We start from the raw sequence: 17,252 nt of genomic DNA on the forward strand, positions 1-17,252 counted from the left end.
CAAGAGCAGGCTGCTAGGAGGGCCCGGGTGCAGGCACCCTCCCTGCAAACCCTCCAACCTGCGTCTCCCACGATCTGAACCCTGAGGACCTGCATCTCGGGGACCTAAGGACCCTGCCAGGTGGCTTGCAGGGAGAGCAGGAAGGACGGCGGCCCCGCCCAGCCGGCGTGGTTCCCAGGGGGATAGCAGCGGCGGCGACCCAGCCTGCCTGCAGGCTGAGGGTGCGAGCTGGGCCCAGAGGCGCGCCGGGGAGTCAGGGCGGGAGGTCCCCCGCAGCAGCCCTCGTGGGGCCCGGTTGCCCGCCCGCTGTGGTGTCTTCTTCAGGAGGGAAATGAGACCCGAAATTAGAACCGGGGAAGCCCTACGCCTTTGCTGCGCTCCAGCCAGCTCAAGTGTCTTAGATCGTATGAACCATAACGTTAAAAAGATAGATTATCTTACAGCTCGGATCGTTTTAGGATGATGACTACACCTTTAGCTGGAGGGGATGAAACATATTGAAATTGGGACACCTATGGCAGCCACCTGTAGGCTCCCAGCCTTGACCGCAATGTCATTGCTGGGGGGTGGAGTCCACACCTGGCTGGTCCTAATCTCCTGCCCTTGTTTTCTCTAGATCCCAGACTACAGCCGCTACTTGATGGGGCTCGGGAATTTCATAAGCGACGTTTAAAAACTATATGAAAATCCATTCCCAAGAAGACTCACTCCTCCGTGATGGAGAAATATGAGAAGATTGGAAAGATTGGAGAAGGCTCCTACGGGGTGGTGTTCAAGTGCAGAAACAGGGACACGGGTCAGATCGTGGCCATCAAGAGGTTCCTGGAAACTGAAGATGACCCTGTCATAAAGAAAATCGCCCTTCGAGAAATCCGCATGCTCAAGGTAGTTGATTCGCTTTTTCTGGGTTAGATAAGTGTGCGGCTGCAGCTATGTGCCCTTCCCTCACAGCCTTGGGTCCTCAGTGACACAAATCCCAGTCTGTGGGCAGAGACCTGTTACGTAAGGAAGTAATCGAGGTGGAGGGGAAAGGTGTGGCAACCCTCACTTGCAGAGAAACTGTGAAGTATTTCGTTCCCGGTTCCCCCACTTACTAGTCTCTCCTCATGTCAACTGCAGTGTCTTTTCAAGAGTCCCTGATGAGCAGATTTTAAAACAATTCAACTTTATTAGTTCTTGAATTTTAAGCTTCTAGTCTGTTTTCTATAATTATTTTAAATTCATTTTCCTATTTTCTTGGGACGCATGAGGTGTGTATGCCTCTGTACATGTGTGTTCACGTGTGCGTGGGAGCATGTGCATGCTTAAGACATGGACGTCTGGAGACCAAAAGTTAACATGTGCCATCTTCCTCAACCGTTCTCCACCTTATATACTGAAACAGGGGGGTCTCACTAGAACCCAGAGTTTATAGACTGCTAGCCAGTTTTCTCCAGGACCTAGCACTGGACGTGCAGGCGGACAGCTGTGCTCAGCCAACGTTTATGTGGGTGTTGGGATCCAAGCTTGGGTCCTTGGGCTTTTATGACAAATTTACCCACTGCACTATCACCTCAACAGCCAAATTTACCTGTTTTCAAACTGGGAAGCACATCTCCTGCCGATCTTCCCAAGGTCCTGGCTGAAAGCAAGCATCCCAATACAGAAGCCAAAATGTGGCACCAGCCCCGTTTATCAGTTAATCCTAGTACTTGGTGTGTTCATTACAAGATAAAAAGTGTTTCCCTCTTATTTTTGCAAAGAGACTTCTTCTCTGAATTTCTTGAAGAGGTGATCCAGCACCTAGCGTAGGATGAGTCAGGCCACGGCTACCATGGAAATGAACCATGCTTCAGAAAGTATGACCTCCATGTTCTGACCTGCCTCACTACATAGCTAGGGAGGAGTTAGTAGTCAGTAAAGAGAGAGTAAGACGTCAGGGTGTGCTTATTCTGGCTTCTCCGTTTTCTCCAGGTCTCTCTAGACATCTTTTCACGTGGATTAAATGTCCTGTCTGGGACATATAATCACTCACTCCTGGTGTACAGAGATCCTAATGGCAGAGCCTGTGTCACTGGCCTTGGGTCCCCGCAGCTGGCAAGAGCTCTTCTGGCACTGTTGAGTAAAGAAGGCATGTAGGCATTGGATTTTGAAGTTTGAGGGAGACAGGGCGTGAGATGAAGCAGCTGTGTTTCAGGGGACTGAGCTGGGACTTGAGGTGTGGCTCTGGGGCTCTGGGGCTCTGGGGGAAAGGGTCACTGATCTTGGGTGGGAAGTGCAGGTAGATGCTACAGGGCCGACTGCAGCTCGGTGAGCTCCTAGGGTGCCCAGTGAGAAGCTAAGGCTTTTTGTGATCCCTGAGGACGAGGAAAACTCAAACCGAGACCTCAGACCAGAGGGTGACGAATCCTCAGTGACCACGGGCCGGACAGCTGAGGGCTCACCCAGACAGCCCCTTACAGAAGCAGAAGGATAGTAGCTTAGGCAGGAAGCAGGACTTTGAATATCTTGCTAAGTTGTCTTTTGAAAAGGATAGCTATAGAAGAAGAGGAGGAGGAGGAGGAGGAAGAAGATTTGGTTTTTTTGAGACAGGGTTTTTCTGTGTAGCCTTGGCTGTCCTGGAGCTCACTATGTAGACCAGGCTGGCCTCAAACTCAGAGACCCACCTGCCTCTGCCTCTTTAGTGCTAGGATCAAAGGTGTGTGCCACCACTGCCCAGCCCACTAAGGTTATATTTTATTAAAAGGCTGTCATTTGCAGACTTTTGGTCTTCTGGACCATTGGCATTTTAAAGAATGATTTTTCCCCCCTTTGGCAATTGCAGTAGAGTTGTCAGGATTTTTCAGAGTCCTGTCAAGTACCTGGATCGTAGTCTTGCACCACGACGCCTCACTGTATTTTCTTCTTCCAGTCTTTGAAACAGTCTTGTGCTGTAGAGCAGGCTAGCCTTGAACCCCATGCTAGGGAATTAAGCCAGGGTCTATCTTCAAAGCCAGACAAATTCTATAGCCTGAACTAGACCCTCAGCCCAGTCAGGACTTAAAAACAAAAACAAAAGTAGTCAACCACTAACTACTTACTATCTTAATCACTTTTTGTTTTTGTTTTATTTTGTTTTGTTTTTGCTTTTTGAGACAGGCTGTTCTATGTAACAGCCCTCACCATCCTGGACTCACTTTGTAGACCAGACTGGCCTCTGACTCACAGAGATCTGGCCCCTGAGTGCTGGGATTAAAGGAGTGAGCCACTGCACCTGGCATTCTTAACCACTTCTTAAAAGATCAGACACTTTAATATCAAAATGAAAACTAGAAAAGGCACTCCTTGTGGGAAACCTGGCCTTCCCGAAAGAGAACAATTGGCAATAGCATCTAACTACACCTACGTCAGACTTGTGTGCGCTGTGCGGTGCACGTCATTGTGTGTTTGTGTATTGCTGTGCCTTTTCTTAGCTTCACCATCCATCAATGAAAGAGTGTTATCACTTGTCCTGGGCACTGTAAATCTCATGGCTGTTAATACTACATCTGGGGACAAAAAGATTTCCAGATCAAGAGCTGGAGACATGGCTCAGCAGTTAAGAGCACTGACTGCTCTTCCAGAGGTCCTGAGCTCAATTCCCAGCAGCCACATGGTGGCTAACAACCATATATACTGACCCCTTCTTCTGGCATACAGGTGCATATGCAGATAGAGAACTCATACATTAAATAAATAAATAAAATATTTTTTAAAAAAAGATTCCCAGATCAAGTGCTATCCTATACAGAGGACGCATAGCTGGTAAAACAAAACGACATTCACGACGTGGTTCCGGTTGCTTCTGAGGGGATGGTTCCGGTAGACCTTTTCCAGACTGAACTTTGCAGTACTGTAAGGCCCACTAACTGCTGCCAGTTTCCTAAGTCTATGGTTGTTTCTCTGTAAGCAGATGTCATCGAGAGAGGTAGCTGTCTAGCTGCCAGCGTTTAAGGCCGTGCCTCTTCTGTGTTTCCCTTTCTGGTGTGAAGGCCCATCACCAGGGGAATTGTATTATCAAGACCTTTTATCTTGCTAAGATTTTTGCAAAATGTTTTTGTTTTCTCTAAAAACTGGAAGCATTACAAATAGCATTATTTCATACCACCTGGAGGGGGGAAAGTGTGACTCTGTTTTACAAAACAAATCTGGTTTTATAACAATATACCACTACCTAAACAAGATGCAACCCTGTGCTCACCAAGACGCCCTATGAGAATTAACTCTTCAATATCTTAATTCCCAATCAGAATTTTCCTAGGTTATATAATTGTGATTGTTTTTTTTTTAAATGAGTTTGTCTCCTTAGAGCAGCAGGAAGCACCAAAGTCTCATAAAATTACAAAGTCCAAACACACTGCTCTAGCTAAAATCAGTCAGTTATCCCTTAAGGGAGATTAATGCTGTTCTAGTGACAGGATAAAGTTGTGCTGTGGTACGTAAAGTTCAATGTACCGCTTTCAAATTGATTTTCTGCCATACGGAAAAACAATGAAGCACGTTCGGCTGGTGGGTTTGGTGAGGTGTTTGTGCACGGCTTAACTGACATGTCCTCTTGGCAAGCGCTTACAGAACTCTGCCACATCCCAGGCACTGTTCTTCCCTGTCACCCCTACATATTTTAGCAAAGGGAGACCAAAAAAAAAAAAAAAAAAAAAAAAGAAAGCAAGTACACGGCAAGTGGCATGTACCTTTAATCCTAGCACTCAGGGAGGAAGAGGCAGGCACATACACACAACACACACACACACACACACACACACACACACACACACACACACACGGCCAGGCATCATGTGCTAGACCATCAGGGGCCCTGTGGTGGGAAGTGGGAGCTGACTTTTCATACAGCACATGCAAGGACACAAATGTGCTTTAATCCGTCCCAGACCCTCCCATTCACCCCCAGTGGTATCTATGTGTCCAGCAAAGGGGACTGCGGCCTTAAGACAAGCATGGAGCAGCCAACTCCTTCCTAGGCCCTGGTCTCTGCTGCTGCACTGTTCCTGGTGGAGTGAAATGATAGACCCGGGGAGGGAGGAAGTAACCTATTCCATCCAGCCTTGACAGAGAGAGCTGCTGGCCCTGAGGCAGCTGGAGATCAAAGATAGGACAGTGCTACTGTGGGTGTCTGGGTGCTGTAGGTAATATGGGGGTAACAGAGTCAGACCAACTTCACTCAAACACCTACAAGCAGCAGCTAGGACACAGTGACAGCTCCCTCCCTCCCTCCCTCCCTCCCTCTCTCTCTCTCTCTCTCTCTCTCTCTCTCTCTCTCTCTCTCTCTCTCTCAAGACAAGGAAGGAAAATGAGATAGAGAGGGAGAAGACATCCCCATTTCACTTGGCAGGTAGGAGCCGGTAACCCAGCAGACTTGCTTGAACTGCCAGCTCGTTGCCTAGGACTCCACAATTAACACGAGTAAGCGCCGCCTCAGACGGTAGCTATCGTGTCCTGTTTTGCATATTGGCTCAGGATGGTTACTGATTTGCCAGAACCCTCCTAGACAGGAAGCTGGCAGGTAGACACAGCTCTGCCCATCCCTAAGACCAAGCCCAGTGGTGGGGCCTCGGAATCTATTCTGTCCTCTCTCCTGCAAGATCTTCTTTGTGAGACCTGTGGCTCCCACGGCGGCCTGAGAACAGTGGGAATGGTGGTTAACCATAGAGTTCTGATTTTGTTTTATTTTTAAAGAAGTTACTATTTGCTGTCAACAGAGATAAGAATAAGTGTGGGAGTCAGGTGTCCATCTGAAACTTTGCTATGGGGCTGGAGATGTTGCTTAGTGGTAGAGAGCTTGCATGGCATGTGCAAGGCCGAGGTTGATGCCCAACACCACAAAACTCACCCTGCTGTAAATATTACAAAATTCGTTGCATGTGTTTGTGGGGGAGGCACCACACTAACGTGTACACGTACTTGTGTGTGTAAGTGGAGGCCGAAGGTCAGTCTCTGTTGTCATTCTTTAGGTGTCATCCACCTTGTTTTGTTGGCAGGGTCTCTCTTTGGCCTGGAGCTTGCTGGGTAAGCTAGGCAGGTCAGCCTTGGGGATCTGCTTGTGTTTGCTTTTGCAATGCTGGCAGCATGTGCCGCCGTACCTGGCTTGTTTGTTTGTTAGTTTTGTTTCTGAGATTGGGTCTCTCTCTGTAGCCTTGGCTAACCTTGAACTCCATATGTAGACCAGGCAAGCTTGGAGCCGATAAAGATCTGCCTAACTCTGCCTCCCCAGTGTGAGGCTGAAGGTGTGCACCACCATGCCCAGCCATGCCTAGCTTTTTAGGTGGGTTCTAGGGACGGAACTCACGCCTTCACACGTGTGTAGCAAGCACGTTACCAACTGAGCTGTTTCCCGGTGCCTACAGTACGCATTCCTTATATCTTACTACATTTGTTGGGGATGGGGAGAGAGTGTGTGGGGGTGTGGGAGGGTGTGAGGGGAGTATGTGTGTTTGTGTTAGGGTGTGGGGGGAGGGGGAGGGAGATGGGTGTGTGTGTGAGAGAGAGAGTGTGTGTGTGTGGGAGTGTATGTGTGCGAGAGTGTGGTGGGAGATGGGTGTGTAGGATGTGTGTGTGTTCGTAAATATCATGTGACACAGTGCACAAGTGGAAGTTAGAGAACAACACAGTGGCTGGTTCTCACTACCACGAGGGCTTAAACACTGAACTCGGATCATCAGACTTTTCAGTAAGTGTCTTTACCTGTTGAGACATTTTTCTGTCCCTTCAGGATGCATAGTTAATGAGAACAATGTCACCCCCAAAAGGATCAAAACCTGTCCTTACAAGAGGATGACAAAAATCTCTAATCCTATTATTGTATAAAGCATAGATATACAAGGCTATCTGATGTATTCGTAGCATTGAGTTTTCTTTTCTAAGGAATTCGGGAAAAGATATGTAAAAAATCCTGTTAGGGAAACAAACAAACAAAAAAACAGAGATATGAATGCGACTGTTTTGCTCAGCAGAAAATGCTTTCATCTGACTTAAGTCATAGCATACACGGGAGAGGCTGCTGTTCTCTCCAGTCTGCTCACTTTCCAGTGGGGACAGAGCTGTGTGACTGTGTGGCCCACGGAGCTGTGGCTTGGGACCTCAGAGTTGGATCCTGCTCAGGGCTGTCAGGTGACCTTGGACAAGCTCTGGTGCCTCCTGGGAGCCTGCCCACACTTAGCTCCTGATTTATGTCCCTGCCTGGTACTGCTTCGCTGACTTTATGCTGACGGGAGTGTGCAGGGCTCTCCAGCCCAGCGTGGCATTGTGCCTAGGCAGCCTCAGGATGCAGGGACAGAATAGGGAAGGTCAGAAGCAGCAGCGGTAGCAGAGGAGAGAGAAAAGCTGACGGAGAAAGGCAGAGTGTGGGATGTGAGCATGGCACTGTCTCCAAAGGGCCATCCTGGAGGCAAGCTTGCACTGGGCTCTCCAGGAGCCTCAGTACCTGGAACCCTCAGATCAGGAATACTGCGGTGAGTCGCCACTCTGCTGTCTGGCATCACTGTGAGAGCAGGACACCTAAGGGTCCCTGTTATTCAGACAAAACATTAACTAGGCACATAGTGTGCCAGGGCCATGATGCTAAATACCACCATCATGCCATGTGAGCGGCCCACCCCCACCTGGTTAGAACTTTCATCTTCTTAAAGGCATCAACTTGCCCAATATTAGTTGGAGGGATATTTTGCATGCAAACAAAAACATAGCAGATAATCCTGTGGTGTTTGATCCTAGCAAAATAAGGAAAAAGACAGGGAACTTTTTTTCAATTCTCCTATTGCTAAAAGGAACCAGTTTTAGGTTTCTTTTCTTCAACTTACTCAATTTGCTAATGAAAATGGATTAGAGTAATAGAACTCATTAGTACTGAACATTAGTATTAGTCTCTACATTGTTGTTTTGTTTTTCGAGACAGGATTTCTCTGTGTAGCCTTGGCTGTCCTGGGCTTTCTTTGTAGACCAGGCTGGCCTCGAACTCGCAGAGATCCACCTGCCTCTGCCTCCCGAGTTCTGGGATTAAAAGCGCGCACCACCATGCCCGGCTTGTTTTGTTTTTCAAGACAGGGTTTCTCTGTGTAGATTTGGCTGTTCTGGACTCACTTTATAGACCAGGCTGGTCTCAAATCACAGCAATGTGCCTGCTTCTGCCTCCCTGAGTGCTGGGATTACAGGTGTATGCCATCGTGCCCAGCTAGTCTCTACGTGGTTACAGCCATATTCAGCGTTATCTGTTATGAGTTGTAGGGGACCGGTCTCACAAACTCAAGTATCGGTCAAGGATCACATTGATACCACAAACATGCAGCGGTGGATGAGTAGAAAGTAATGTTGAGAGGTCTGGACTGGGGCACACTGTGAGCCCGTGTCCCTGAATGGGGCCAATGTTCAGCCTATAGGCTGCCCACTCAAGAAGACACATTTTCAGTTATTTTAACAAGGAATTAGAAATTTGTGTGGTATCTCCTGAGATTTTTCTCTATAGTTTTTGAAGAAAAAAATTCAAAATATTTTTAATGTGTGTATCTTATGTAAATATGTGTACACACATGCTATCGGGTGCATAAGGAGGACAACTTTCAGGAGTCAGCTCCTGCCTTCTGTCTTCCTGAGGTAGAGTCTGTCTTGTTTCTGCTACTGTCCTTTGCATCCCAAGCTGAGTGGTCCACGGGTTTCTAGGTAATTCTCGTGGCTCTACCTCCCATCTCACCCAAGGAATGCCAAGATTACAGGTTGACACCATCGCATGCACATTTTTATGCCGGTTCGGGGGAGGGGGGTAGTTCTCAAGTCATTGTGAAGCTAGGCTTCTGCCCTCTGAGCCATCTCCCTGCCCCCCCCCCCGCCCCATAGTCAAGATATTTAAAGGTAAAAAGAATCATGCAGTTGATACCCACAGACCTTTAACTAGATGCGTTCGTCAGCATCTGTTGGAGCCTGGCTCTCCATCCCTGTCTGCCACCCAACACCTCCGCCCCACCCCGGTATCTTTGGCTGGGCTACCTCTGGGTATTTTTCTACACAACCACATTGTGAATTCTATCAGCAGCACACTACTGTTATCTAAAACATAGTCTATACCTAAATGTTTCATATGTCCCAATAGTAGCTACATAACTAATATGTGTATAAAGTATATAAAAACAACTAATATATAGGTGGGTGTGGTGGTGCATATAAAAGGAAGAAGGCAAAAGCATCTCTGAGCTCAAGACCACACTGATCTACCTAGTGAGCTCCAGAGCAGTCAGGATTGCATAGTAGACCCTGGTTTTTGTTTTGTTTTGTTTTGTTTTGTTTTTTTGTTTTTGTTTTTGTTTTTTAATGCAACAGAGCTGGAGAGATGGCTCAGAGATTAAGAGCACTGGCTGCTCTTCCAGAGGTTCTGAGTTCAATTCCCAACAACCACATGATGTTTCACAGCCATCCGTAATGAGATCTGGTGCCCTTTTCTTGTGTGCTGTATATATAATAAATAAATAAATCTCTAAAAACAAGCAAACAACAACAACAAAAACCAACACAAAATGAACAAATGCCCAATAAGTGTAGTGAACAGGTTTTAATATCAACTGGTAATCTTGCCTGTGTCATTTATTGTAACAGCTCTTTTTCTGTACGTTTTCCTTACTTATTAGTCTCTTTTTTCTGTTAAAAAAAGACTTCCAACCTCCAGACACATACTTACTAATATCACTATGGACTCGGGAATGTTTCAATTCAGCACTTTATACATTGTTAGCTCAGTCGTTACTCTTTTGTTCTTCTCAGCTTCTTCTCCTTCTGTCTGTTCTGGGGTTCTGACTGGCGTCCACCATTGTTTGAGGACTTTACTGTGTATTGGGCAAATAAAATGTCCTGGTCTCCTCCTGCCCTGGTTCTGTGATCAGCCCTTTCTCCAGGAACCTGTTCTTTTCAGTGACAACACAATGCCCTGATTTTAAAGTAGTAAGTGATTTGACTACAACACAGCATGTGCAGACATCATTTGGCCATTAGGTTGCCAGTTTGTAGCCTCTGGTATTTGTTCTGTGCAGTATTGGCTCCAAGGACCAGCGGGGATGGGGCCAGTGGTGTCTTGTTTTGTTTTGTTTTCAGCATAGACTGACACTGGGCACTATGTAAGATGGTTGTCAGTATCATGGAAGACAATGGGAGCAGTTCCTTGACCACAATGAGAGAAACCAAACAGCCCCTTATCATCCTCTCTGTTCGACAAGTGGAGACCTGTTTAATTTCATTTCTACAAGAAAAAACCTACAAACTGCAAATAGTAACCAGTTGCTTTGTTTGTTTACTTGGAGATGTTTTGGCTTAGCTCACGGGTGTTTATCTACACAGATTGCATTCCTGCTGCTAGTGAGAACCCAAGCGGTAAGCTGCCAGGCAAATACTTCAAGCACAAACGGAACAGAGGCCAACAGTAGGTGCGTTACCATCTCCGAAGCCCCCGGTTCACAAAGAGATTAAGCCTGTTTCCTAGTTCATCTGTGTCATAGGCATTGCATCCTATGACACGCTAGAAGCCAGAAAATAAAATACTCCAGGCAGGAGGAGGCAGAGTAAATTATTTTTGACAAATAATTTTGGATAGATTACGGGTGTATGTGTGTGTCTTGGGAATTGAATCACTCATGACAAATACTAATTGTGTAGTTCATGGATGTGACGTTTTGATATATACTTACGTTGTGGCATAAGCAAATCAAGGCAATTTGCATACCTATCCCTTCAAATATTTGCTATTACTTGGTGTGCTTATGTGTGAGCATGTGGGGTTGCACATGTGTGTGTACAGGCATGCTGGCCTGAGTGTGTTCATGCTGTGGAGGTCAGAGGACAGCCTTAGGGGTCGTTTGTCAGACATAATCGACATTGTGTTTCAAGCAGGTTCTCTCACTGGCCTGGAACTTGCCGGTTAGGCAAGGCTGTCTGGTCTCCAGTCTCCACCTCCCCAGTGCCAGACTATAAGCAGGTGCTAAATATCTGATCTTTTTTATTTTTTTTATTTTTACTTGGGTTCTTGGGACTGAGCTCAGGTCTTTATGCTTACAAGGCAAGCACTTTACCAATTGCGCCGTCTCCCTAGGCCCCAAATATTTGTTAATTCTTTGTCATGAAAACATTTGAAAAACCCTCCCTTTGTGTTATTTTGAATAACAGTTACTATTACATAATTATTAACTACATTCCTTTGCTGCATAGCGGAAGATTAGGCTTTCAAAATGAGTGGTTGTACAATTCATCCTGATTTTAAAAATTATCTTACTGCTCTCTCTCCCGTTTAAATTATTTTTTTTTTATTTCCAACTTATGAGAAGTCTGGCCAGATAACCTGTGTTATGTGTAGTTATCATAGGATATCCAAACCACACCTGAAGGTAGTAATTTTCCTGTAGAATGGAATTTTTTTGACTGGGCCAGGGGCATGCCTTTCACGTTGACTTTTAAAATGTTTTAATTTAGCTGTACGTTTGGCAGGATTAATGTCTCGTGTTGCAAATTTTCTTCCAACAGGCATATCCTCATGTTAATCATTATCCTTCCTTACTGTTTATTAACCTTAGAGGCCCTCTAGTAAAAAAAATACCAGTGGGGAAAATTGTGTCTCTGAAAATCATTAGACTCGGTCTCCATTTCTGCTAGGACAATGGGAGGTGAGAAGCAAACTGCTTTGTAACTGCCAGGGCGTGGTGCCCTCGTGAGTGCCAGCTCTGCATTGGTTTCCATTGTGAGCGCAGTTGTACTAATAATTCTTTCATGGTATATATTTTTTTAACAACAAAACAGCTCAATCATCCACTGCACATGTCACTGGCCTGCTGGGTTCTCAGAAGTCTCCAGAAGAGATCTCAGGCCAGGTGTCCAGTCAGAGACTGGCACAGTCTGTCCCTCAGTGTGGCCTCCGGCAAGCCCATGAACAATCCTTGGCCCTGGCTGCCCCACCTGCAGTGTCCCCTGGAATGGAGTTTTCTTTTTGACTGTTTTTGTCCAGGGTTGTGCTGAGAGGAAAGTAGGCAGTGTGAAGGCTTCTGTTTGTTCCTGTCTTATGGTGTAAGGTAAAACTAATGTTTGCCAAATACCAGGAGTGTTTACCCAAATTTACACTTAAGAGTGGAAGGCTAGTCTTGGCGTGGTTCTACGGATCTGTTCAGCCCACCGTGGGCCAGTGCTCTAACCTGGGGCAGAGAGAACACAGTGGGTCTGAGATATCAGAGCTCAGACGTCAGACCCAATCACTCCGTGGGTTTTCTTGGGAGTGGCCACCGCTCCCTTTGGGAATGCCTGTGGCAGCATCACAGGATCCTCCCTCCAGGTTATTTTGGCTGGTAAGCTGCATGAAGAAGTGCAGCTTTCCATTCTAAATGTCAACATTACCTTGGTCATCTTTTCTGACCTGTGGCCTGACCGTGGCCTGAGGGACCCGTTGAGACCGCATATACCAGCACCTGCAGCTGAGGCGTCCCTCTGCCCAGAAGTTAAAGTCTGAGACGTGCAACCACGTGTTTGTTAGTAGTTTCCTTTGGGAAGTAGCCCTGGGGACCTGAGCCCGGGGATAGAGACACGCCCATAGAGGCACCAGGGCCTCGAGCCCTTGAGACTTACAGTGTGCAGATCAGGAGTGCCTGAGAAGGAGTGGGGTTGCTCATTTTAAAGCCATGGGTGTGGGCAAGAGTGTCACATTTCCATTCTCGATGGACGAGAACTGATGGAGGACTTCCTCCAAAATGTCTGTGAGGCCAAGAGTCAAGTTCCAATTTTTGAAGGATTGTGAAAAGCATTCTACTGGGACAACAACTCCCACTTTGCAAGCTTTGCTTTCTGTTCTTCTGCTGTTTAAGCACAGTTGTGGGAGAAGAATGTTTTTAAAGGGAACACCAAGGAATAAGCACTGAGAAAAAGGTCGGCTATGTTTCCCTAAAGTGCAGACCAGAGTCAACAACCCCTCACACCTCCACATAGAACACAGACCAGAGGAGTAGAAGAGACCCCGGACACGGGGATCTGTATACTGGTCAGTCTAAAACCACGTGGTACTAAGCCAGTACCTTCAGGGGCCAGACAGGTTTTGGAGAATGGATTCATCTTGGTGAATAAGTATACTTTGTTACTGGTCTTGAAATGTGCAGTCATCTCTACTGGTCGTGTGTTTTCCCACTTTAGACAGAAACATGGGTGCATGGAATCGTTCACTCACTCTGCTATATGGAATCAGTAATGTGAGAGTGATGCTGGTGTGATGTGAGAGTGATGCTGATGTGATGTGAGAGTGATGCTGATGTGATGTGAGAGTGATGCTGGTGTGATGTGAGAGTGATGCTCATGTGATGTGAGAGTGATGCTGATGTGATGTGAGAGTGATGCTGGTGTGATGTGAGAGTGATGCTCATGTGATGTGAGAGTGATGCTGGTGTGATGTGAGAGTGATGCTGATGTGATGTGAGAGTGATGCTGGTGTGATGTGAGAGTGATGCTCGTGTGATGTGAGAGTGAAGCTGGTGTGATGTGAGAGTGATGCTGATGTGATGTGAGAGTGATGCTGGTGTGATGTGAGAGTGATGCTGGTGTGATGTGAGAGTGATGCTGGTGTGATGTGAGAGTGATGCTGATGTGATGTGAGAGTGATGCTGGTGTGATGTGAGAGTGATGCTGGTGTGATGTGAGAGTGATGCTGGTGTGATGTGAGAGTGATGCTCATGTGATGTGAGAGTGATGCTGGTGTGATGTGAAAGTGATGCTGGTGTGATGTGAGAGTGATGCTCATGTGATGTGAGAGTGAAGCTGGTGTGATGTGAGAGTGATGCTGATGTGATGTGAGAATGATGCTCATGTGATGTGAGAGTGATGCTGGTGTGATGTGAGAGTGATGCTGGTGTGATGTGAGAGTGATGCTCATGTGATGTGAGAGTGATGCTGGTGTGATGTGAAAGTGATGCTGGTGTGATGTGAGAGTGATGCTCATGTGATGTGAGAGTGAAGCTGGTGTGATGTGAGAGTGATGCTCATGTGATGTGAGAATGATGCTCATGTGATGTGAGAGTGATGCTGATGTGATGTGAGAGTGATGCTGGTGTGATGTGAGAGTGATGCTGGTGTGATGTGAGAGTGATGCTGATGTGATGTGAGAGTGATGCTGGTGTGATGTGAGAGTGATGCTGGTGTGATGTGAGAGTGATGCTCATGTGATGTGAGAGTGAAGCTGGTGTGATGTGAGAGTGATGCTGATGTGATGTAAGAGTGATGCCCACTGGGTCTTGGTGCCATCGGGGGTACAGGGAGTGATACAAAAAGGAACAAACTAAAGCACATGGTCCTTCTCTGAAGTGGACCACTACTTTCAGAGCAAGCTGAGAGAGAATCACAGAGCAAAGCCACAGAAATAAAGAGCCCAGAGTTACCAGATCTCCAGCATTTTCCAGAGTAGCCTCATGACCAGGATCTAACACAATATTTCCTGCCAATTAAACGTTGGCAATGAGTACAAAAGTCTTAAAAGTGCTATGGAGGAGGAAGCTGAAAAGTAGACCTCCAAGGATGCAGGGCCTGAGTTCATCACAATAGATGGGTGGCCAAGGAAGATATGGGGCCAATGACGGGTACAGGAGCTGTCCAAGAAGGGATATGTGACACTCTAGTCTTCATAGGAAAACCAGGTGGAGATCAGGTCAAATTCAACCAAGAGGACACTAAAACACAAACAGGAGTCTTGGAGAATGGAGAGATGGCTCTGCAGTTAGGAGCATTTGCTGTTCTCGCAGAGAGCCTAGTTTGGTTTACAACTGTCTGCAACCCTGCTACTAGGGATCCAGTTCCTTGGGACCTCTGTAGTCATGGCATGCACATGTGTGTGTACATACATAAGATAAAACACTTATAAAATAAAAATACGTCTTTTTAAAAGAACTTTAAATTTTATTTATTTATTTTTATTTAATGTGCATTGGTGTTTGCCCTGCTTGTGTGTTTGTGTGCAGGAGTCTGATCCACTGGAATGGAGTTACAGACAGTTGTGAGCTGCCATGTGGGTCCTTTGGAAGAGCAGCCAGTGCTCTTAACTGCTGAGCCATCTCTCCACACCCAAAGTTTGTTTTTGTTTTTTTTTAATCTGAGACAGGGTTTCTCTGTGTAGCCTTGGCTATCTGGGACTCACTTTGTAGACCAGTCTGGCCTTGAACTCACAGAGATCTGCTTGCCTCTGCCTCCCAAGTGCTGGGATTAAAGGCATGGACCACCATGCCCTGCTGAAGTTTTTTGGGTTTTTGTTTGTTTGTTTGTTTGTTTGTTTGTTGTTTTTTAATGTTAGAGAAGTGCCTTACTTAGCAGCATAATGGAAAACATCAGAGAGATAATAAAGGGAGACAAATTCCAAACTTGACCAGCCTTACTTTTAATGAAGCTTAGCTGAGGACAGTGTTAATGACCTAGAAAGAACTATTGAGACCTTCCAGACTAGGCCAGCACAAGATAGAATGCCAAGAAATAAAATCAGGCTTGAGGCTGTGGCTTTCCCCCTCCTAAATCAGGAGCAATTATGGCTAAACAAGCCACAACACCTTTGTAGTGCATATGGTAATTTAGTCTGTTCTAGTCTGCACGTTTCTCCTATGTGACATTTGGTTCTTGTCATCTAACTCATTTACTTGTCCCTCAAGGTGTCCCTTCTGTACCAAGGCAAAAGTATCTAAGGCCCAGACATGTCCGAACCTTTTTTGTTTTGTTTTGTTTTGTTTTTCCAGACAGGGTTTTCTCTTGGTAGTGTTGGCTGTCCTGGACTCAGTCTGCAGATCAGGCTGGTCTTGAACTTACAGAGATCTGCCTGCCTCTGCCTCCCCAGTCCTGGGGACTGCTCAGCGCATGTCCGAACTTCTGACATTGTGACAAAGTTCATGCTCAAGAACTACACAACAGAGTTTTTTTAAAAAATCACAATAATTTAAGTATGTTTCCAATTTTGTGTGTTGCAATGTATTCTTTGCTGTTCAGGGCTTCATGCAGCCCGTGGGCTATGGGAAGGACACCTGAGCCCTCATAGACAAACATCCTCAATTATCAAAGCTGTGGTCGAAAGCTACAGGGTGCAGACTGTGAACCAGCATCAGGACCAAGGTGTCATCCTGACCCTACCATACCCCCAGGCCAGTGAGTTAATGGACAGAGAGAAGGAAGGTGGCTTGAGATGCCAAACCCACACAGCCTGGTTCAACATCCATTGTAGGGATACCCACAATGGGTCACAAAATCCCCAAAATGAGAAGTCTGGGAGTCTCTCACTTCACTCTCCGCCTGACCTTCCAACAGCGCCTATCACCGCTGGCCACAGGTGGGATCATGCTCTCATCTTCTTTCTTGCCACTGGGGACCCATTTCCCTCTCTTCTCGGGGTATTCAAGTTCTTTGGATTTCTTCTTGTCTTAGCGCATCTCTTCCTACAGCTCCACCCTGCATACAGGAACCTCTGACTTTATCCTTTGTCCAGCCAAGCGGACAGGGCTGCTCTGAAATCTCAGTCCTATGAAGTTGCTCTTCCTCTCTCTCTGCTGGCATCAGCAACTCCTCATTCTTCCTTCATTTTTGGTATCTTCCCTTCCCTTGTCTCCCGGCCCTTAGTTCATTGCCACATTTCTCACTATTCTGGCAACAAAATTTCTTCTTCCTCTTCCTCCTCCTCCTCCTCTTCTTCTTCTTCTCTTCTTCTTCTTCTTCTTCTTCTTCTTCTTCTTCTTCTTCTTCTTCTTCTTCTTCTTCTTCTTCTTCTTCTTCTTCTTCTCTTGAGACAGGGTTTCCCTGTGTAGCCTTAGCTGTCCTAGACCTGCTTTGTAGACCAGGCTGGCCTCGAACTCACAGGGATCCACCTGCCTCTGCCTTCTGAGTGCTGGGACTAAAGCCAAGCGCCATCACGCCTGGCAACAATGTCGGAAGGCCCCATATTCTCTCCCCTTGTCCATCTTTGCCTCTTCTGGACCATTCTTTGCTACCATAATGCTCTCAAAAACCCAAGGGCTATTGTGTCACAGCTTGCTGTACTTCCTTCCTGTTGCACCTAGGATAAAGTGTGAATTTTTAGCCCACAGGGCCCTGCAGGATTCATGTTCACTTAGCTGGCCTGCCATTGCCCATGGCTTCAACCCTCAAGGCACACCTATCAGTTCCTTAAATGGCCCAAGTCAAGTCCTTTCTAGAGACAGCCCAGAAGCCTGTTATTGATGCTTATCAGGGGAGTAGGGGGGCCAGGAGGGGAGGAGCTGGGGGGGAAAGAGGTTCTA

At 46.6% G+C, this 17,252-nt stretch overlaps 1 protein-coding gene across 1 annotated transcript in view; it reads left to right on the forward strand.

Moving 5' to 3' along the window:
- The first annotated feature begins 239 nt into the window (after positions 1-239).
- Positions 240-17,252, forward strand: part of CDKL1 (cyclin dependent kinase like 1) — a 51,736-nt gene continuing 34,723 nt past the window's right edge. Inside the window, exon 1 of the mRNA XM_084791367.1 lies at positions 240-885. Within this exon, the coding sequence (XP_084647493.1) occupies positions 718-885 (168 nt within the window). The 5' untranslated portion in view covers positions 240-717. The remainder of the gene's footprint in view (positions 886-17,252) is intronic.

This window comes from Acomys minous, assembly GCF_964271855.1.
Source record: "Acomys minous genome assembly, chromosome: 8".
In the NCBI taxonomy this organism is placed as follows: Eukaryota; Metazoa; Chordata; class Mammalia; order Rodentia; family Muridae; genus Acomys; species Acomys minous.